At 48.6% G+C, this 23,218-nt stretch overlaps 1 protein-coding gene across 1 annotated transcript in view; it reads left to right on the top strand.

Annotated features, from left to right (window-relative positions):
- Nucleotides 1–23,218, top strand: part of F8 (coagulation factor VIII) — a 69,694-nt gene that overhangs the window by 23,868 nt on the left and 22,608 nt on the right. The window contains exons 11-17 of the mRNA XM_054997048.1: nucleotides 6,079–6,290; nucleotides 7,875–8,025; nucleotides 11,828–12,037; nucleotides 13,007–15,908; nucleotides 18,773–18,935; nucleotides 20,393–20,605; nucleotides 22,920–23,148. Of these exons, the coding sequence (XP_054853023.1) occupies nucleotides 6,079–6,290; nucleotides 7,875–8,025; nucleotides 11,828–12,037; nucleotides 13,007–15,908; nucleotides 18,773–18,935; nucleotides 20,393–20,605; nucleotides 22,920–23,148 (4,080 nt within the window). The remainder of the gene's footprint in view (nucleotides 1–6,078; nucleotides 6,291–7,874; nucleotides 8,026–11,827; nucleotides 12,038–13,006; nucleotides 15,909–18,772; nucleotides 18,936–20,392; nucleotides 20,606–22,919; nucleotides 23,149–23,218) is intronic.

Here is a 23,218-nt window from a genome sequence, read left to right as displayed (position 1 = left end):
AAACATCATAAGCAATTTTAGGGCTGACATTAGACCACATAAAGCGCAAGTAGCTCATAGGAGCACGTATTTAAGACAACAGGTAGTACATAAGGCAATATAATGGTGACGTCTATGGTCCTTAACTCATTAGCAAAGCATCTGAGAGCCCCTCCCTACAATACAAAAGCCTCTTTGAATAACTCAGTTTTGCATCGTTTGCAGAAAGCTAGGAGAGTGGGGGCTGTCCTGACCTCCGCAGGCAGGCCGTTCCACAGGGTGGGGGCCACCACAGAGAAAGCCAATGAACGGGCTGCTGTTGATTTTGCCCACGTGCAGGGTAGCACCTGCAGGAGACCCTGTTCAGATGAGCGAAACTGCCATGGAGGAACATAGGGAGGGAGGCGGTCCAGTAAGTATGCCAGGCCAAGGCCATGCTTTGTATGTGATAACCAATACCTTGAACTGAGCATGGTAGCTGATAGGTAACCAATGGAGCGACTGCAGAATGGGGGTGATGCTCCTGCTCCTGCTAGCTTCTGCAAGCATTCGCGCTGCAGCGTTTTGCACCAATTGGAGTCTCCTAGTTAATCTGGATGGGAGACCTATGTATAGTGCATTATAATAGTCAAGTCTTGATGTTACCATAGCATGGATCCAGGTGGCCAGATCGGCCATGTCGCGGTAAGGAGCCATCTTCCAGGCTACAGTGAGGTTGTAAAAGGTGTGTTTTGCTTACAAAAGGAGGTTTGAGATATTGCATGTAGTGGGTAACCGGCAAACAAAAAGAGCCCCCTCTCTTCATCTCCAGAAAATGGTAGGAGAGAAGGATGAAGCCCCTCCTGCCCTGCAGTGCAGTCCCAAGCCAAACCAGGCACTGGCAAAATGAGAACTTTGCCCCACCCCCCGGGCATGTCACTTGGCTGTGCTGTCTCAGATTTGGGATGGGAGAGAAGTGTCTAGTTTTGGCCTATTGGGAGTAAAAACTACCACAATGAGGAATGTCTAAAAACAACTTCAATATGAAGAGCAACTAAAACTTCTTGTCTCATAGGTTCTGAAACTTACATTGCTCTAGAGCAAGCTAAAGGCGTGTGATCTTAGGACAAGGCTACGAATTAACCAATTTCTTGACGCTGTTAAAGATAAAGGAACATCTCTCAAGTATACATTCTTTCACACACACACATGGGGTTTACATGATAATCACATTGTTTTTGAGCATCTTTATTGAGGGCAGAGCTTCCCACCCTCTGCCCCAGCTGAGCTTACCATGTAATATCTTCCTGTTTCCTGGTTTCCTCTAGGTTGCTGTCAATTGGCCTTTCAAAGAAAAGCCAATGCTGCCCCCTTCTGTCAAGAAAGAGTCTTGGCTACTTCCAGGGAACAGAGCAAGGGAAGGTTACGTGTGACGATTGCTCACAACAAGGTCTTTGACAGCTCACTAGTTCTGCAAACTGCTTAAGCAAAGCAGATGTAAAGAACTAGTATAGTGTTGTCTAGCGGTCAGAGTACTGAACTTTGTCCAGCAAGAGCGCTTGGCCACGAAGCTCACTGGGTGTTCTTCAGTCAGCCACTTTCTCTCAGCCTGACCTACTCGGTAGGGTTGTTGCACAAATGAAATAGGGAGATGAGGTCCTATGAATATCATGCTGAACTGATTGGAGGGAGTAGGGGGAATAAACATTTACATACGCATAAACCCCTTTTAAGAGCTCTCCGGTTATATTTATTATGAGAAATAATCTCAACAAATGCTGTGCTTTCCTGCAAACTAATCCTAAATATCCAGGAACAGGAGGGAAAAATAATAAAAACTATGCAGAAGAGGAAATTTTGGGCAAATGTATATTTTTTCCACTCCTGCTTGACAAGCTGTGCCTGCTGAATTCTCTCTCTATAATTATACATAAGCTTTGCCTTTCCATTTATCTTGGATCAGAACCACTTCCCCTCTCTACAGAAGGGTAGTTTAAAAGAAACAGCAGAGATGCTCCTCAGAGGGTTTGTTAATTAGATAAAATTAACAAACCCTTTGAGGAGCCATCAGGCTCTGTCTTTTCGAACTACCCTCCTGTGCAGAGGGGAAGTTGACAGAGCCTTTGGGTTTTCAAGTATGCCACCTGGCTAACATTGAGTCTCCCTTCACTTGAGCATCCTTGTGTAAGAAGTATTGTGTAGAGAGACTCTTACTGCGCAATCCTATGGCCAGCCCCAACGCCGGCGTGCCTGCACAGACGGAGCAGTGGTGCCGCCAGGCCGTATCCAGTGCCAGCAAAGTGCAGTGGCACCAGCCCTGGCAGCAGCGCAGAGATGCAAATTGGGAGAACCAGAAAGTGTTGTGGGCGGGCCTGATGCGCGGCCACCGCTGGGTGCAGCCAAAGGGCGCTGTTCCCCACAAGCAGCAGGGGGAGGGGCCAGCCAATGGGCAGCACGTGATCCCGGCCAGGCCCCAGAGCAGCAGGCAAACTGCACCCATGCCAGCAGACCGCCTCGGCTCGTGCATTGTGTGGGGCTCGCAGTCAGGAAGGGGAGGGGTGGGTGTGGTCTGAGGATCTCTCCCCCGTTTGCCCAATGCAGCGCCAAGTCCGTGGCGGCTGCGTCCAGAGAGGTTGGCATGGGACTGGCAGGCGCCCTGCCATGAGGAATCCAGGGCAGCAGCCAGTCTCTGGCAGCAGGGAACAGCCACCAAGTGGCGCCGAAGGGGAGGGTTGGCCTGAGGCCGCCACCAAGAGGCAGACACAGCGGGCCCAACCCCGTCCCCATCCCAAGGCAAAGACCACAGACACCCGTTGCACAGAAATCAGCCTTTATTATTATACCATCCCACCTCCCCCAGCAGATGTGAGGAAGGGGAGGCGTGTAGGAGAGGTAGGGTGTTGAGGGACCATGGGGAGGCAGGGCTGGGGAGAGCCCATTTGGAAGGACAGGCAGCCAGGGGCCTGTCGATAGCCTGGGCGCTGCCTCGCCAGCCCCCTCCATGCTCGCCCCCTGCGCCGTCCGGCGCCTGTGCGAGTGCATGGTCAGAAGCAGCTGCCCCTCCACCCAGCCTTCCCGGCTGCAGCAACCAGGTAACGTGGCCAAGCCCTGCTCCGCTGCCCCTGGCCCCCCTAGACCCGGCCCCATTGCCTCCAGCAGCTGTATAACACCCTGGGCCGTGGCCCCCCCTGTCCAGAAGAACGCCCCACCCCACCCCGCAAGGCAGCAGTGGGGCTCACCGGCGAGGCCGGCGGCCGGACTCCCTTGGCCGTCCACGGGCCCAGCCTCTCACACGCAACTGGGCCCGAGGGAGGGGTGCCTCTGGGGCAGGTGGAGCTGCTGCAGCGGGTGGGGCCGACGGGTCGAGGATGGCGACGAGCCGCCCGAGCAGGTCTTCGGCACGGGCTTGAGAGGCATGGAGCCCCTCTCCCACCTCCAGTACCGCGGCCATGAACTCCCAGCCGCGGTTGTTCGCCTCCTCCCATGCGGCATGCACCTCTAGCCGCTCCTTCTCGATTGCTGCCCACATTGCGGCCAGTGTCAGGGGAAGCCGCTGGGCAGGGCGGAGACACGCGCAGCCTCAGACACACCCCACCCCTCCCAACAACCGCGCCATGTTGGCGCGGGAGCCTTGCAACTGCCCCGCAGGATGGATGCGAGGCGGGACGCCGCGGGGTGGAGGGTGTTGGAATGACCAATGGGGCTGCCGCAGACACCCGAGGGGCTGGACCCACTTTGGGAGGCGGCCGCTCATGGGACTTTGTTGCTGTGGCTGCAGCTGCAACGGGAGCGACCCTCCCCAGGCGCGCGAGACCTCCTGCCTGGGATACGGCATCCGTCTGCCACTACCCTAGTTTCTTCACTGATGGGGCTAGGGTTCCAGTGAGTGGACCGTTTCCCCTGCCATCTCCCGCCCTCTTGCAGCAGCACCCCCAGCCACCCTCTCCCTGGCTTATCGGGTGCCAGCTGCTCGCCCTACCAGGGATCGAGCGCCCTTGGTGGCTCCCCCCTCCCCGCTGACATGCCCTGCCCCAACCCTCTACCTGACGTTACTGTGAGGGGCGGGGGGGGGGCGGGGAGGCAGAACGGGGTCTGTCATACATTTGTGGCGATGTGCAGGTGGAGATATGTGACAGGAGTGTTGGGGGAGGAGCAGAGGACGAAGTCAGGCTCGCAGACACAGAAGGTAGTTGTTTTACAACTCGTTTTATTGCACTGGAACAAGTGGGCTTGTTTTTAGGCTAGCAAGGGAGCCAGGGAATTCTTCACAGCCCTCCTTCCCACTCGTCGGGGCGGGGCTGAGATGCAGGCCGCGGCGCGAAAGTGCTTCCTGGGCTGCAGCCAACCGTCCGTCAGAGATGTTTGGGGAGGGCGGGACGCAGGGGAGCAGCCATGCCCTGGACGTGCCTGTGGGGGAAAAAGACACATGTGGGCTTTGCCTCGTTCCACTGGCGAGGCAAGCCCCACACTCCGCCATCCGGGAGGATGCACATAGTCGAGCGCAGCAGCGACCAGCTGATGCATGACGGTCTTGCGAGGATGCACTCGGCCTTGGCAAGCCTTTACCTTTACAGGAGGGAATGAGCTGGTCATAACAAACACCTGGTCGCATGTGGTTTTCGGGGCGCCTGCCTCTGAGGCAGCCAGGGGCAGCCATGGTTGCCCCCCACCCCTGCTGGGCCTCACCCAAAGCGGCAAGTGAGCGGGTGGGGTCAGGTGAATGGGTGGTTTGCACTAATCTGCGGAATGGGTCCCCCCTCCCCTACCTCCTCCTCACCTGTCAGCGCTCCGTCAGTCATCACCAGGCGGGCATACCGGAGTCAGGGTACCTGCAAGGAAACGGGAGAGGCTGCTGTAAGTTCGCCAAGTGTCACTCCCTTCTCTCACGGAAGGGTTAATTTGTTTGTGCTTAGTTAGAAGCAACTAGCTTGCATGAGTCCAGTTAGATGTTGAGTTGTTCTTCCTGTCAGGGTAAAAAGGGGGTTAGCTAGACATTTGCACTTCTTCCCTTTTACAGGAAGTCCCCCCACTTTTTCACAAAGTCCCCCGAGTGCATTCCGTGCCTGCCACCGTGAATGCCCTCACCCCCATTCGGTGTTCAAAGGGGCAACGCCACGCAGCACATGGACAGAGGGACAGAGCCTCCGGCGACGTGCTCACTTACCTGAGGGTTTTGGCCAGCGCTGGCCGGATGTTTTGTAGGGCGCGGTCGCAGGTGATTGGGTGCGGAGAGGGGGGCTCGTCCACGCCGGGCGCGCACACTGATTGGTCCCCGGGATAGTTCTCATCCTATGCTCCTTTGGGCCATGGAGGTGGGGCTGGGCGCTCGGAGAGGGGGCCGGTTTTTCGCCGTTCCATGGGCGCCTATGGGCTACGCCTTCTTTTTCCGTGGCATAGCTTTTTTGCGCCGCTGTGGGCGTTCCCGCTTCTGGAGGGGCTTAGGGAGCAGACTAACTCCGCCCTCGCCCTGTTCCCCACCCCCCCTGCGCCGGCGTGGGGCTCTATGCCACTCCTCCGCCGCCGCCCGGGCGCCTGTGGCTTGCGCCGGTGCCGGCCCGCCGGCGGGCCAGCACCGCGTCCCAGCGCGGGTGGAGGGCGACTTACGCGAGCTTAAAGCCCAGATACGTTGTCGCAAGCCTTAGTTCGGTTCCTATTCACTTTCCCCGCCCCTCTTAGGATTGGGCTGCCCATCTGCTATACCTAATGCCACATTCGCCTACAGACCACAATCCTTATCTACCATGCACACTTAAAAGGTTGCTGTGAAATTATTCTGCTTCAACAGAAATAGAAAAAAATGCTGACGGTAATTTTTACAGAGAGGGGGGATCAGTCTCAGAATACTCCTCAGTGTCGACTCTAGTCCTCATGAAAGGGTCCCCTTCTATTCTGGAAATCAAGTCACTCCCTCTCATTTCATTCTGCTTAATTGGCAGAAGCGGGTATTTTCCAGGATGTTTATGAAGGTGGTGAAAGTCAAGTGGGTGGGGACTCCTGGTCTATGGGGAGGAGCCTAAGTCAGGAATGTGATGGGGTGGGACTTCCACTTTAAGGGGAAGACTTTCAAAGACTGAAAGCAGATGTAGTAACAAGATGGTCTTGTGGATTATTTCTTACCAGCTACAGATATGAAACGCTTGGCCATTCAACCTGGCCAGCAGATCGAGTACCGGTGGAATATAATGCCTGAAGACGGCCCAACCAAATCTGATGCCCGCTGCCTAACTCGTTTCTATTATAGCTCCCTCAAGCCTGCGCGGGACTTAGCCTCTGGACTTATTGGACCCCTGCTGATCTGTTCCAAAGAAACCATGGACCAACGGGGAAATCAGGTGGGCTCATCACTCATCTTCGGAGAAAGTTTTGACATGTTCTTCTAATAATGCAAGGAGATAACTGCACACATATGAATCCTGGCGCCTTCACCATCCCCCAGAAAAACCATATGGGGCAGGAAAGTTAATCTTGCTTTCCTCTGCCCTGGTGCTGTGACCCATATTGGGTCCTACATGGCTGCTTTTTAAATCCAGTTAACACATTTAGAAGTTAGAGTCACCAAATTACAAAATCATATACAGTTTATTGAGCAGAAAACTCAGGTACTGACACATCCACAGCCTGTATTTTGAACTTTGTGTGCTTTTGGAAAAACAGTCACAAAAGGCATGCGTTTATGACAATTCTGTCTACACCGTTTATTTATTTTATTACATTTTTATTCTGCAAGGAGATTAGACTGATGTACATAATTCTCCTCTCTTCCATTTTATCCTCACAACAACTTTATGAGATATGTTAGGCTGAGAGAGGGCAAGTGGCCAACATCACCCAGTGAGCTTCATGGCATAGTAGAGATTTGAACTGGGGCCTCCCAGCTCCTATTCCAGTATTCTGACCATTATACAAGAACACATTTTTATCCCAGGTCCAGAGGATTTAGCCACGTTAATCTGTAGTTGCAAAATAATAGAGTTCAGTAGAACCTTTAAGACTAACCAACTTTATTGTAGCATAAGCTTTCGAGAACCACAGCTCTCTTCGGCAGATGCATCTGATGAAGAGAGCTGTGGTTCTTAAAAGCTGATGCTACAATAAAGTTGGTTAGTCTTAAAGGTGCTACTTAATTCTCCACTATTTTTATCTTAGTCTTCCTTCCAGATGCTCAGAGGGCATCTTCTTTTTCCTCATAATAACACTATGAGAGAGACAGCAAGCTTCATGGTAGAGGAGGAATTCACACCCAAGTCTCCCAGATCAGTACTCATAAGCATGCACCACAGTGGCCACACACTATGTCTCTCTCAAAATGTTTTCTGGGCTGTCTTGGGGCCAAGCTAGAAGTGACAAATTACCCTTGGAAAAAAGGTCTTGATTCTGCTTGGTGCTTTTTTCTGAGACTGAATGAATAAGGGTAGGGTATTTTAATTTTTTTACTTTTTTATACCCATCTTTCTCCCCACCAGCGACGGAAGGTGGTGTACATAATTCCCCTCTCCTCCATTTTATCCTCACAACAACCCCATGAGACAGGTTAGGCTAAAAATGCCTTTGTATCTTGTGTTTATCAGTCATCCAGGAAAATGGCATTTCCCGGGAAAGAAACACTGGTCCCAGCATAACTCTGAGGGGTTCATCAAAAGAAAATAGAAGTTAAAACTGGAGGCTATTTGAGAGATTTATAGTCGGCTCAGCTTTGTTGTGAACAGTCAGGAGGCAGCTGCCAGATTTGAGAAGTTAAAACTGGGTGAGAACTTAAGAGAAGTTAACCCCAAAGCTAGAGCCATGCCATAACGAAGGGGGCAGCCTGCAGCATGAGCGTTCTTCTCACATACCTGTGTTTCTCAAGTGCCTGGAGAAGCTGATCCGTTCCAGCACAGACTCATTCCCAAATCCCATCTTTGTGATCCCCTCCCCAGATAATGTTAGATGAAGCAAAATTTGTGCTCTTTTCGGTCTTTGACGAAAACCGGAGCTGGTACTTGAAGAAGAATATCAATGAGTTCTGTACTGATGCCGCCAATATCAACCTGAAGGATCCAGAGTTCTATGCTTCCAACGTCATGCACAGTGAGTAAACCCCAAGCAGTTTCGCCGTTTGTGATTTTGGGGTCCTGGGCAAAAGTCAAGAATTGGCCCTCAGTACCCCCTTTCTTCCCACCTAACTCACTCTGAACAAGAATAAAGAACTCAATTTTCACAATACTTGTCCCTTCAAAAAAGCACCAGCTTGCATTTTGGCTTTACCTTATTTTCCACCACCATTTTCTATCATCCCCACTGGCCATTGGTCTCTCCTTAGTGTGGGGTCTGGGCTGCCCCATAGTTAAGACTGACCCTGCCCAGAAGAAGGAAAGATAAGTATATGAATGAAGGAAAGATAGGGACATTTATATTTCAGATAAGCCTTGCCTGTACAGGTAGTGATAAGCAAAAGTTTTAGATTTAAGGCCATTTGGAAGATTAAATCACACAACCAAAATTGGTCCAGATTAGATAAAAAAAAATTGCCTTTCTTCCCATAATGACAAGGCTTGCATTTCTAGATGGATGATTTTTTTTTGTGAGGATGACAAGTGCAGGCCTAGCTGCCTTACTACAATCTCACTCTAGCCTGGAAGATGGCTTCTTACCTCGACATAGCCAACCTGGCCACCTGGATCCATGCTATGGTAACATCAAAACTTGACTATTGTAATGCACTATACATAGGTCTCCCATCTAAGTTAACTAGAAGGCTCCAATTAGTCCAAAATGCTGCAGCTTGACTGTTAGCAGGAGTGAGCAGGAGCAGGAGCATCACCCCTATCCTGCAGTCACTCCTTTGGCTACCTATCCGTTATAGTGCTCAATTCAAGGTATTGGTTATTACATACAAAGCTCTTCATGGCCTTGGGTCGGCATACTTACGGGACTGCCTCCCTCCCTACGTTCTTCCACAGCAGCTTTGCTTATCTGAACAGGATCTCTTGCAGGTGCCAGCCTGCACATAGGCAAAATCAACAGCAGCCCATACATGGGCTTTCTCTGTGGTGGCCCCTACCCTGTGGAACAGCCTGCCTGAGGAAGTCAGGAGAGCTTCCAGTCTCCAGGCTTTCTGCAAATGATGCAAACTAGGTTTGCCAGCCTTCAGATAGTGGCTGGAGATCTCCCGGAATTACAACTGGTCTCCAGGCCACAGAGATCAGTTCACCTGGAGAAAATGGCTACTTTGAGGGGTGGGCTCTATGGAATTATGCCATGCCAAGGTCCTTTCCCTCCCCAAACCCCACTTTCTCCAGGTTCCTCCAGGTTTCACCCCCCAGATCTCCAGGAATTTCCCAACTTGGAGCTGGCAACCCTAATGCAAACCCAAATTATTCAAAAAGGCTTTTTACTCAGATAGGGCTGTATTGTAGGAAGGGGGTCTCAGATGTTTCGCTAATGAGTTAGGGACCTTAGACTTCACCACTATGTTGCCTTACATATTATCCGTTGCTTTAAGTTTGTATTCCTATATACTACCTGTGCTTCATGTTGTCTAATGTCAGTCCTAGAACTGATTATGCTTTGTTTCAGCAATTCTTCAACTCTGTATTGGATCCTTGCTAATGCTGTGTCTTTGTAAACTGTATTTATTTATCCTATGATATTGTCTATGGAAATGTCCTTGACACTGTATGGAAATGTCTTTGTTACTGATTGTGCTAATCTCACACTTTGCAATCTGCCTCGAGTCTCAGTGAGAAAGGCGGTCTATAAATAAATAGACAGACAGACAGGACACAATATTTTCTCTCTGACATGCTAGTTTTCCACGTGCAGGGAATTTTTTTGTATAGATGAGGATTTAATCACACAGACCGCATATCTCCAGTATGAAATGATACAGCCCCTAGTTTGCCATTCGAATGAGAATTATGTCCGTTTCAGCAATATCACACAGGTGTCTGAATTAGCTAAGATCTGCTAACCTAAACTGCAGAACAGGGAAAGGAAGGGTCAACCAACATGGCACAGGCCAGATAAGACAGCATTGTGCAAAACCCATTTACAATTTTTTCCTTCTATTTTTGTCATCAGTGTTTGTCTAGTTGTCGGCCGTAGCACACAACCAACAGCTGCTGGAACTAAAGTTACTATGCAGCCAAAGCCAATTTTTGTCATGTGAACCAACTCTCCACAAACCCAACACAATTTATTTTGGTGGGGACACCCACACAGCATTTGGCATCATTTCAGAACCCATAATTTGCCTGGTTAAAATCCCAGAACTTAAAAAGAAAAATCTAGTTTTCTGAGGATAGAAAAGGCAACTATTTAAAAACCCATAAATCCGATAACACTTGGAACTAAGAACATTTGGGAAGGTGGGGGGTAGGGGAATCCATTTAGGAGATTATAAATTCAGCAAGCAAATTCCCACAAGTAATACTAGACTGCATACACTTAAACTCAACTTTGTCCTAACTTTTGCTTTTCTTATACCAGCTCCATTTGGCACCCTTGAAATTCAGGCCCCTAGTTTAAAAAGTACTAATTTACCGTATACCTGGGACCAAGGGCGTGCAAGAGCTAATCTTGAACAGCTGGAGAGTCAGGAAGTACCACCTGATGCAGTGGGGGTCTGCAACTGGGCAGGCAGGGGTGCTGACTAAGGCTGGCTCCAGCTGTTTCAGAGGGTTGGTACAATGCCCCACCCCAGTATCAGTCGCGGACGTTCTGGGGCCTCGTATCCCATCAGTCTGAGATCTGCAGTGGGCCCGCCTGGGATTCCCATAGCTGTCCATTTGTGCCACTCTCTCATACTGTTCCAGGCTTCCCTCCAAAGTTGCCCCAGACTGAGGGAATGCGGCAGATCTTGGAGCTATATTGCAGGCAAGGATATGGGATCGGTATTTGGAGCTCACTGGTTTCTCAGGAGTCCCAGTGTTCCCGCTAATGTGAGCACGTGAGCAATCACTCATAGATTCTGACTCCTCCGCTCACAGCTTCTCAGATGTAGCTCACAGATACTAACCCTCAGGCAGCCCCACCCTCCCACTCAGCCAGCATCTGCAGGTGGGCCCTATAGGGATGGAGCAGGGATGGAGCCTCATCCCACTTCTCTCCTCCCTTCCTGGCTGTGGCTGGTTTGGCCCCCAGGGTGGTACCAGAGAGTGCCTCCAGCCACTGCTGGCTCTCTAGCTGGGGAACAGAGCAGAGCTGAGTGATCAGGTCTGGCCTGACACATGCAGCCTGAATCCCCTCAGCCCCAGAGAGTGGAGGAGAGGAGGTAGCGCCTCAGCCGCCACCATGGTGAAGGCGTCATTTAACTTGGCCTTGGAACAGAAGGAGGCTGAAGAAGTAAGCACTGACACACAAAAGCTCATCTTGAAATAAACGTGCTAGTCTTTAAGGTGCCATTGTGTGTCTGCTTTATTTTGCAGCAACAAACTAATACAACTACCTCTTGGTAATCAGCATGGACATACCCATTTTTATATAGAAGTATACTCTGATTTTTGTGGCCTTTTCACCTAACGGCTTTTATTGTGAAATTGTTTTTGTAATCAAAACAATTTGATTGTAATTTTTTTTTAAAAGGAGGCGCACTCAAAACTTTAATGAAAGTTGTTTTGGCTCACAAAGTAGATTTTTAGCTTGCAGCACTGCAAAGCTTAGAAGGAACATTGCTCAGGACCAAAAGGAAACTGGTCTGCGGTGTTTCTGTCCCAGCATAATTTACCTTCAGTTCCATCCTCTAATCAGCAAAAGTAATAGGGAACAGGTATCTGAGCCAGAAGGTTCCTGGTTTTACCTCTTTTGAACCTCCTGACTTTCTGGTTTGGGCCACCATACATGAATTGACCGGAATACTGACACAACTTCTCCCATCTCTTGGATCTTTCAGGTATTAATGGCTACGTCTTTGATAACCTCCATCTGGAGCTTTGCTTGAATAAAGTGGTATATTGGTATGTGCTGAGCGTGGGGGCTCAAACAGAGTTCCTGTCTGTTTTCTTCTCTGGGAATATTTTTAAGTACAACACGGTCTTTGAGGAGACGCTCACGCTCTTTCCACACTCCGGGGAGACGGTCTTCATGGTCATGGAGAATCCAGGTTCGTTAATTCAGTCACTGTAACTTTCTCTAACTGACACGAATCTGGGTTTCAGCATCATGAACCTTTAAGACACTTGAATGTCTGTGTTGGGTTTTTCTTAGCAGAAGTACTATAGGGAGGAAGTAGGCATATGGGTTCCTTTTAAAAGAACTGTTGCTATTCTTACTCCAGATTCATACAGTACCAAAGTAGGGCCACAGTATAAACCTTTCCTGAGTACTACCTGACTGTCTAGCAGGAGTAAGAGTACTTCCTGTCTGCCTAGCAGAAGTACAACCTAAAATGCAATTATCCTTTAAAAAGAGGATTACTTCCTGTCTGTCTAGCACAGTAGGTTGCCCTTACGTTAGAAAGCTCCTGTGCCTTGAATAGCTGTTCATCAGACAAATGCTAAATAGATGCAGCTGTTCCTACAACAAATATAAATACATAGTAATAGGGGAAAGACACAGCTGTTCAATTTCTCTCAGCAGTAGCAGTTAAAGACACATGAAGCCTGTTTGGGGCATGGAAAGGAAAGTCAGTAAACCTCTCCTTGCATGATTTCACTAAATATGATTCTCTTTCTGAATAGGGAGGGTAGGTACTCATGAACATCAAAGGCAGATCTACACTACTAACACGCCAGGTTTTATGCCAGTTTGATAGTTCTTAGGTTCCTGTAGTTCAATGAGAATACTATCAATTCTTTGCAGATTCTTATCCTCCACCAAAATGAATTTCCAGGGTTTTGTTGGAAAAGAGGATTAAATACTGAGTATTAAACTTGTTTAAGGTTGTCCTGTAGACAGTGGTTTTCTGCTGTGATGATGTTAATACACGTGGTCCCAGTTGAAGTTAAAGTTACAGATGGGCTGAAATTTGACAGCCAAGTTTTTGTTTTCTGTCTTTCCACCAGAGGGTGCAGCGCCCAAACATATAAAGCGCACCTGGTACAGTCTTTTATCTTGTTCTCTGCTTTGACAGGTGTCTGGATGTTGGGATGCCTGAACCCTGAATTTAGAAAAAGAGGAATGAGAGCAAAATTCACCATTTCCAAGTGCATCGAGGAGATGGATATTCATGGAGACTATTACAATGAGTACGATGCGACAGACGATTACAACACAGTTGAATACAATGAACTGCAGCCCAGAGGCTTCTCCAAGAAAAAAAGGCGACCCAAACCGTGCATAAAGAAGCATCAAGACAACAACACCACCTTCTCTTTGGAAAATGAAACGCAGGAGACCAACCACAACTGGCCTCCATGTGAACCCTCCCAACTTCTCATGTTGCACAGCAGAGAGAATTCTACCAGACCCATATTGACTCCAGAAGAACCCCTGTCCTTAGATAACATTTATTCACCTCCTCCCCAAGATCCCCTCTTTAAGGCTTTGCCCAGTGATGCCCTTCCAACAGAAGGACTGTCAGCCCTGCAACGTTTCCAAGGTGCTTCTCTTTCAGGAACCTCATTTGTCCATGAAAAGGCACACCATAATGAGAGTTCAATAGAGACCGTGGCTAATCTGGATGCTGAGCCTGCTGTCCTCAAAATGTCTAAGCCAACGCAAGAAGTTGGAATAGATCGAGCAAAGCCAGCACCACAGGAAGAAGCAAAGGACATCAGTCCACTGGAAAAGATGGAGCAGTTACTTGAACCCCACATTACAACTGCTCAACCAAAGATGCAGGTTGATGGGACAGGCTTTGCAGAACAGCTGAACCTAAATAGAGAAAAATTCCCTCTTAAAACTGACTATAGTTTATCCGGTCTACATACAGTGGATCTGGATTCCAGATTTCCTGAAAAGGCATCGTTATACACCACTCAGAAATGGAATATGACAACATTGACACCAGAAGGTGTAGCTGTGTCAGAAATGAGGCCGTATGTGGATGGAAGCACTTCTCTGAACAGGAGTGCAACTTCGGCACCATTAGAAGATTCAATGCGCAAGCCAATTATTCATGATGAGTTACTGGAGATGCAAAGCACCAAATTATCCACATTAAAAGCTAGCCCTGGGGCTGAAGACCTTGCATTGCCAAGATACAAGGCAACCTCTCATTACTCATCCCATAAGGCCACTCTTCAAGAAAATGTACCGTCTATAAGCAGAGAAGGATTGCAGACAGAAAATACAGCCACTGCATCACAAGGAGAGAAATCCACAATTATGGGAAATCAAAAGACTTCTGAAGACTTCCTTGTCAACCGTGTTGCTCACACGGTCTCCCATAACCAAGACAGTAGCTCAAGGCCTCCAGGAAAGAGTTTTCAGAGTCACAAGACAGTTGAGCAACTCAGACAGGACCCAGTCACTAGAAGCCCAGCTGTTTTAAATGAATATAGTTCCTTGTTTGCACAGAATGATGTGGCAAATAGTTTGTCGGACAATCCAAGAGTTTCAAATAAGGCTGTATATACTAGTGATGTTCTGGACAGTAATGATATTTTACCTATGTATCCCGTCCATACCGCCCAAGAAACTGACAGCTTAATAGTCAAAGGAAGTTTTCCAGAAGGCAAGGAGCTGCCAGGGAGAGGGAATGGAGTTTTGGCCAGATTTGATATCCCACACAACAGGAGGAATATTCCAAATTCCTATGGAGTGCTAAATATATACGGGGAACAAAATGTTGTACAAGACAGGTCGATAAAAGATACTACGGAAGTTAACTTATCAGAAAATAATGAAGTTTTTCATTATAGGGGTTTGCCTCCATCCCAGGGAGTTAATTCAGGAAATGATACTGGCTCTCAAGAGCATGTAAAGCTAGAGAAGGAATCCAACTTGGAAAAGAGGTCCCTGAAATTGCGTCGAGCCACATCAGAAGAGGGGCATGGTGTAACAGCAGGGGGGGCAAAAGAAATGGGCAAAATGGAAGGGCGGGCTCAAGCTTTGCTCAGTGGTTCTTTGTTCAAGCTAAGCAAGGTCTCTGTGCCAAAGACTCCTTCGAGAGATGAGACTGCAGGAAATCTTGGAGCAACCAGCCCCGGCGAAGCTTCACCACCACCAACATCATCTTCTCTTTTATCAAGCTCAGTCTGGTACAGCCTAGCTCCGCATTCCTTGAGCAGCCCTGATTCTCAAGCAGAAAGGGTCCCTCAGAGTGGAAGCGCTCAGAGGCGAGGCAGCACATCTCAGGAAATGGAGGATGTAGGGAACACTATCACTACTCCTGGTTATTCCAAAACGAATACAAGCTTTGGGGACAATGATACAGAAACCGAAGTAGTACTTCCTCCAACTACTTTTGTGGGAGGACAGATCACAAAAGTCGACTCTATCCCAGAGGAGACTGCCAGCCAGATGAATGAGGCTGGGGTTCCTGAAACACCAGAAGCTCCATCTATGAGGCACGCTGACCCAGAAACCCATTTGCAGTTGCAGCTGAAGGAATCAGAGATGGAGGCCAACCAGGCCTCGGCAGAAAACTCTCTGTCCCCTCACAATAACCTGACCATCAATCGGACCCTTCAAGGAAAGCAGCAGCAGCAGGCTGAGGCGTCTGATAGTGAAGGCGACTTTGCTCCCTCAGATAGTCAAATGCAAACATTTAAGTGGAAGGAAAAGGAGGAAGCAGCGAGAACCCCAATGCAGAAATTCCTCAGAGGTGAAAGCAGGGTCCCAGGCCTCATTCATGTGGAGGCCTCTACGAAACCCTCTAGCTTTAACAAATCAGAGGCCACAGAATCCTTGAGGCTTCCTGAGTATGATGACTACAGCGTGGCTGAGGAGAAACAGGAATTTGATATCTACGAGGAAGTTGATCAGGATCCACGTACTTTTGCTGGGAAAGTACGACAATATTACATTGCTGCTGAGGAGGTGATGTGGGATTATGGGAGCCAGATCTCTTCTCCGTATTTAAAAGACAAGTAAGTCCAACCTAGACTTTTGGCTGAGGATGGCTGAGGATTTGCCAGCTATCCTCAGCCAAAGGTCTAGGTTGGACTTAAAGGTACCTTTACTTTTAAGTCCGACCTAGACCTTTGGCTGAGGATAGCTGGCAAATTCAACCACTTTGCTGGCAGCTTTTTTAGATTGGGGCACCTTAGTTATGTCAACCTTCAGGTGGGACCTGGTATCTCCTGGAATTACAATTAATCTTCAGACTAAAGAAATCAGTTCCCCTGAAGAAAATGGCTGCTTTGGAGGGTGGCCTCTATGGCATTATAACTAGTTAATATCCTTCCCTTTCTCAAGGATCTACCCTCAAAACTCCAGGAATGTCACAACCCAGAATTGGCAACCCTAGGGCACATACATGAGATGCTAGTGATATCTACCTCCAAATCTTTCCATAAGGTCAAAGGGCACTGAGTGAGAGAGGAAGGAATGGGATTGGTGGACAGCATCTTACAACGTTCTAAGCAATACCCATTTCTCGCAATAATATTGATCGCTTTGGAAGTATTCAAAGCATTTCTTATACATTATCTCATAACTATAGAAGATGTTGGGAGATCCATGAATTGCTCTTCCTAGCACTTTTTAAAAAATCAGACAGCATGAGCAGCCATACACAGCTCCAAAGTGGATTGGTGCCTTGGCAAGGCCCCAATACACTCAGTTTGCCAATAGAAATAGTTGAGACTCTCCCACATATTAGCCCTGGAAAAGAAAAAAAGGCAAAGAGAAGGCGCCTGACTTTTAAAAGAAACCTATCCAGGGCTTTTCAGCCCAGGGGTGAGGGCTGCTGACTTGGCAACACTGTCCAGGAGTGAAAAGGTTAAACGCTTTCCCACCACCTGCCACAACCCTGATCCAAATTTAGGGTCCACCCCGCTGCTCTCTGACTTTAAAATGATGGGAAGGGACAGTCATGGATCCTCCAGCATCTTGCTGGGCACCCAGAAATCCTAGCAATAGCCCTGAAAGATATGCCAAAAATTATTATTCCTCATTTACAGGCTACAGGATAGTACCTTGACTAAATTCATGGGTGGGTGAACTCATCCAGTAAGTTCATGGCTGGAGTAACATTTGAATGAGAGACTTCCCTCCTAATATCTGCTGCTTTAGAGTCTGATGTAGACAGATATGTACAATGGTGGTTTCTTGGTTTGATATTAACACAGTGCTACGGGTCGGGAAATTCCTGAAGATGTGGGAGGTGGAGTCAGGAAAGGGTGGGTTCTGGGGAGGGGAGGGGCTTCAACAGGGTATAACGCCACCCTCCAAAGCAGCCATTTTGTCCACAGGAACTATACTCTGTGGATTGGAGATCAGCTGTAATTCCAGGAGATCTCCAGCCACCACCTGGAGATTGGCAAGCCTATTTCTGCATGTATCATGGGTACATTTTGTTTCATGATGTGGCCAAATAGTCCATCTTGATCTTATGAGTAGATGAAAAAGGTCAGGTTAGCATTGGTGACTTAGCAGGTACTGCTAGGCTCCGTGCCCCAGACTGGTTGCAGCTCTGAGCAGGGGCCAGCTTAGCATTACTCAGCTGGGTACCAATAAAGTGGTGCCCCAAGAGATGGGACTTTAAAATGCTAACCACAAAACAGGGACCTGGGGTTCAAACAGTGAAACTGAATGGAGGTAGAATGGAGGTGGTTCTCTGCACAACTTGGTGGCAAATTAAGGCTGCGCATGCCCACAGGGTCCTGCAATTATAATTTTATCTACAGAACGAGATGGTGATCTTCATATAATCCATTTGGGACCCAAATATTGCCAAATACCCAGCATCCCAACCCCTGAAACTCATACGTCAAGGCCTGGTGATGTGATGCTTTCACAATGCAGCCCACTTAAGGTGAAACTACAGATTTGTGTTTTTTAATGAGTTGGGACGAGTTCCCCAGACCCAACTTGTGTTCCCTGCAGCCACAGAGCAGCTGCAGGGAATGGCCTCTTTAAAAAAAAGAGAGCCCATATAAGCTTGGAACTAGGCTTGCCAACCTCCAGGTGGGAGCTTGCATACTCCTGGAATTGCAACTGATCTCCAGACTACAGAGATCAGTTCCCCTGGAGAAATGGCTGCTTTGGAGAGTGGAATCTATGCCATCACAATCCCTGCTGAGCTCCCTCCCTTTCCCAAACGTCGCCTCCCCAGGCTGTACCCCCAAATCTCCAGGAATTTTCCAATTCAGAGCTGGCAACCCTACTTGGAATGCCACTGCAGGGGGAGGTAGGGTTCCTGCTTTCCCCCTGCTTTCCCCCTGCTTTCCTGCAGCTGCTGTGTAGATCCAGGGAACATGAGCTGGGTCCGGGGAACCCAGACTCAACTCATCCGCCGAGGCATGTTCCCGACGACTCACTTCTTATCCTGGCACAGGTGCACTGCACCAGAATAAGAATTGAGGAGGTGGTGGCAGGCCTCTGAGGGTCCGTGGAGAGGCATGGTGCGGGGGAGTCCCCCCACGGCCTTTCTGCTGCCTCCGCAGCAGCTGCGGGGCTACGTTGTGCTTCCCTGCCGGCTCTGCAGCCCTTGAGAGGCCTGCCTTTGGAGCCAGCAGGAAGGCGCAGTGTGGGGGCGGCTCCCTCCCCGCACGGCCTTCCCAACAGCTGCACTAGCTGCAGGGTCTTGGGAGGGTTGTGCTGGCACGGCCCTCCCAAAGCCCCACTGCTAGAGCATTGTATTTATTTTTACAACAGGCTCTGTTACTAGTTAACAATATAAATTTGTAATTTGGCCCTTAGTTCCAATCAAGCCTGATTCTGGCCTGTGTAATTGTTTTGAGTTGTTTATTGAAGGCTGCCCCACACGAGAATCTCTTGTTTATTGCAGGAATCCAAAGAACAGCTCAAAGCCTTTCAGGCAGTACAAGAAAGTGGTTTTCCGAGAGTATCTTGACAGCTTTTTCACTCAGCCGCTGGTCCGTGGAGAGTTGGATGAGCACTTGGGCATCTTGGGACCGTACATCCGGGCTCAGGCTGATGATGTTATCATGGTGAGACTGTAATGCACAATGCAGGAAGGCCTTTTTATAAAAGGGGATGGCTAAAAATGTATCTTGCCATTTGAAATCACCGTTGTTTTTATTTATTTGTTTGAGAAATTTCTTTTTCGCCTCTTACTCATAAAACTCCTGATACAGCTACCATCAAATTATCAGAACCGAGTAACTTTATTAAAATATGAGCACTGATCAATCGATAATAGCCAATGTAGAAGGACCGCCAAAATCAGTTCTAAAGAAGTCTTCCCATGTCCGAGGATAACTTCAGAAACCATTTGGCCCAACATGGAAAATTATCAAGCCCCTGCAACATTTTGTAATGGCTAGAGTGTTGTACTAGGATTTGGGATCTCGGGTATGAATCTCCACTCTACCATGGAAGTCTGCTGGGTGACTTAGGGCCAGTCACTTGATCTCAGTCTAACCTACCTCATAGTGTGTTGTTATGAAGATAACATGCAGAAGAGAAAAATGATGTTGTAAGCCGTTTTGGATTCCCAGTGGAGAAAAAACAGGATATAAAAGTGGGAAGGGCAGAATCTGGGGAGAAGAGGAAGTTCAAGGTGTGGGTGATGTCATACAGTTCACCCTCCAAAGCTGCCATTTTTTCCAAGGGAACTGATCTCTCTAGTCTGGAGGTCAGTTGTAATGGTCCCATCTGAAGTTCATCAACCTGACCTTGTGCTCTAGATTCAGGGCTTTTTTTCAGGGGGGACGTTGGGGAACGGAGTTCCGGCACCTCTTGAAAATACTTGGCAATAGTGCTTGAAAATAATATGATTTCAAAGAATCCCATGTGTTTCTTCCTCATTTTCCTCTTGAGAGTTCCGCCACCTCTTTTCCCAGAAAAAAACCCCTGTCTAGATTAAATGCTTGAGGTGTAGAGAAAGGGACTGAAATCTGAAGAGACAGAGCAACACACATGAGAGCCAGTTTGGTGTAGTGGTCAAGAGCAGCAGGACTCTAATGAGGAGAACCGGGTTCGATTCCCCACTCCTCTGCTTGAAGCCAGCTGGGTGACCTTGGGTCAGTCACAGCTTCTCAGAGCTCTTTCAGCTCCACCCACCTCACAGAGTAATTGTTGTGGGGATAATAACATGCTTTGTAAACATCTCTGAGTGGGCATTAAGTTGTCCTGAAGGGCAGTATATAAATCGAATGTTCTTGCTATTATTAATATTTTAAAGCATTCTCAAGAGGGAAACAACATGGACCAGGGTACAAGTTCCATAAACAGTTATTATCCAGGGACCAGTTCACTGCCCAAAGAACCCAAATATCACTGCATGGCACTGCCTCAATGTTGAATGGTTGCACTGTCCCTAATCTTCCAGGTTGAAAGGTGGCAGCCTTAGGAAAAGTGGAAAGATAATCTCTCTTCGTGTGTGCCTTATTCCCCTCCCCAAATGCCAATTCTCCTCCTTGCGCATCTTCCTCCCCTCGTCCAGGTGACTTTTAAAAATTTAGCATCCCGGCCTTACAACTTCCATTCCAACCTGCTGCCATACAATGGAAAAAGAGATGAAGAGGAACAGCTCCGCCCGGCAGAAGTGCAGCCCAACCAACTCCAGAAGTACACTTTGAAAGTGCAGCGGCAAATGGCTCCTACAGATGATGAGTTCGACTGCAAAGCCTGGTTGTATTTCTCCAGCATTAGCCTGGTAGGTATAATGGTCGATGGCTGCTGCCTGTGACCAGGGCCGGATCGATGGGGGGGGGGTAGTCTGCCCTGGTACCGCCAAAGAGGGGGCACCTGGTGCAGCTGCCAGCCCCGAGAGCACATGCGCAGCAGGACAGGGGGCATGCTTGCTGCGCACCCCCTGCTCTGCAGGGCAGGTGAAAGGCATCACGGGTGGCTTGGAGGCCGCTTGCACCATTCGCCTGCTCTGCTGGACAGCGGGCGCACGGCAAGCCGGCCGCCCCCTGTCCTGCGGGGCAGGCGAATGATGCAGGCCACTCCCAGCCACTCGCACTGCCACCGCCAGCTCTGTGGTGCGCCGGGACAGCCGGCTTGCCACAGGGCAGCATGCACTGCCCTGCGTGATGATGTCACGGAAGTGATGTCATCACGCAGTGCTGGGAGCGTGCGTGCACTGTGCGTGTGCGTGAGTGGCCGGTCTTCGGTGGCCCCAGGCGCCAGCAACTGTAGATCCGGCCCTGCCTGTGACCCATTTTAAAGAAGCAGCAGAATCAAGTGACTCTATTTGAATTCTACCTCTGGCCATTGCAGTTGCATAGGTGCGTGTTTGGGCGCTCCCTTGTGGAGAGTTCTTTTCACACAGAAATCCAGCTTGTCAGGGAAAAGGGTCCAGCCTGGCCGTCTCCCTGGCATTTGATTTTTCTTTGTACTGGAGGTTTCTTTTTTTATTAGAGAACATTAAAACATGCCACCACTTTGCAAGAACCTAAGATGACAAAGTTCAAGGAAAGCTTTACCTTTTGATGGGTTTGCCTGCACTGGGCCACTTTACAGGTTACAGAGGGGTGGCAGCAGGGCTTTTTTTCTGGGAAAAGAGGTGATGGAACTCAGTGAACTGCCAGCACAGGGGGCAGCTCTTGGCGGGAGGGGGTGCCCCTGATACCACATGCGCGCACACAAAGTGAGCAAAGTGTGCACATGCTCCCAGGATCAATGATGTCACTTTGGGTCAGCTGGAATAAGAGGGGAGTTTTTAAAAGTTTAAATTGCCCTCGGCAAAAATGGTCACATGGCTGGTGGCCCCGCCCCCTGATCTCCAGACAGAGGGGAGTTTAGAATGCCCTCTGCAGTGCTCCAGCAGCGCGGAGGGCAATCTAAACTGCCCTCTGTCTGGAGATCAGGGGGCGGGGCCACCAGCCATGTGACCATTTTCAAGAGGTTCCGGAACTCCGTTCCACCGCATTCCAGCTGAAAAAAAGCCCTGGGTGGCAGACTCTTAAATGGAGAATAGGCACCTTGAAGTTATGATGCTACCACACAGCAGGTCAGAGCACCAGTCCCTTTAGCGTGGCATTATCTGCTATGACTACTCCCTGCTGTTTAGAGGCCTCCAGAAACAGGAGTCCTGTGGCACCTTAAAGACTAACAACATTTCATGCCAGCAGAAGTTTTAATGGACTGGAGCCCTGATTCTTCAGATGTTATGAGTGGGTTCACTTTGCATTTATCTTGTGCAAGCAAGAAAACAAAGGATCCAGGGGTCATGAAATGCAGGAAGTACAGAGTGAAATCAAATTATGTTAAATTCAAATCCGATTAAGGAAAATACAAAGATCATTCACCAGTTACGATAAATACTTGTAATGGGTAGGGAGCCACCAGTTTTGTTAAGGTTAGGGTTAGGTGCACATCCTAAATCCTGACTCAGCACAGGGGATGGCAGCGTCAAATCTTTTTAACAAATCCCACTCCTACCATTTCACACTATAGTTTTGCTTTGAAGATCTTTTATTGAAGGACGGTGTGACTTCCAGGGCAGAAGCAGAGTATCAAGGGAGACTGCAAGGTTCTCCCACTCATTTTTGAAAACACTGGGATTTTTTAATGTCAGATTGCGGAGGTTTGCAGATTTGCCTTTCCCAATTTGAGATGCCAGGGCTTGGTCCTGGGGCGACTTGTGTGCAAAGACCATGCTCTTCCTCAGAACTATTTATTTTATTTATTTATTTTATTCAATTTATATTCTGCTTTCCCTACAAGCGGGCTCAGAGCAGATCACAGACGGTAATAAATACAATAAAAACAAAGTCGCATAAATTAAAACATCAGTCAGTTTGATAAAAATCTATATAAGACACTCACACCCATATTGCACATCCACCAAACATTAAAACAGATCTGGGGGGCAGGGTGGCCAGCTACCAGATGACAACAGCATGGGGGGGGCAACACTTATCCCTTGGTAGTATTTATACTAGCAAAGGTATAAATAAGTATGCATAAGGCATCCAGAATGAACACCTCTCTTCTGACTGATCTTGCCTCTCCCTGTCCAGGAGAAAGACCTGCACTCGGGTCTTATCGGGCCTCTGATTATTTGCAAGCCCGGAGTACTGAGCACTGCACATGGAAGGCAGCTGAACATCCAGGAATTCTCTCTACTCTTCACCATCTTTGATGAGACAAAGAGCTGGTATTTTGCAGAGAACCTCGAGAGGAGTTGTCCACCCCCCTGCCACATCCAGATGGACGACCCTGCTTTTAAAATAAGCAATTCTTTCTATGGTGAGAATTTCCTTTCCACCTCTAGCAACTTTTCTTCCCGTGCTGCTAAAAGACTGGTGCAGGTATGAAG

Source organism: Eublepharis macularius, chromosome 13 (genome assembly GCF_028583425.1).
Source record: "Eublepharis macularius isolate TG4126 chromosome 13, MPM_Emac_v1.0, whole genome shotgun sequence".
In the NCBI taxonomy this organism is placed as follows: Eukaryota; Metazoa; Chordata; class Lepidosauria; order Squamata; family Eublepharidae; genus Eublepharis; species Eublepharis macularius.
Note: the sequence above shows the minus strand (reverse complement) of the source record. Positions and strands in the feature narration are given on the sequence as shown.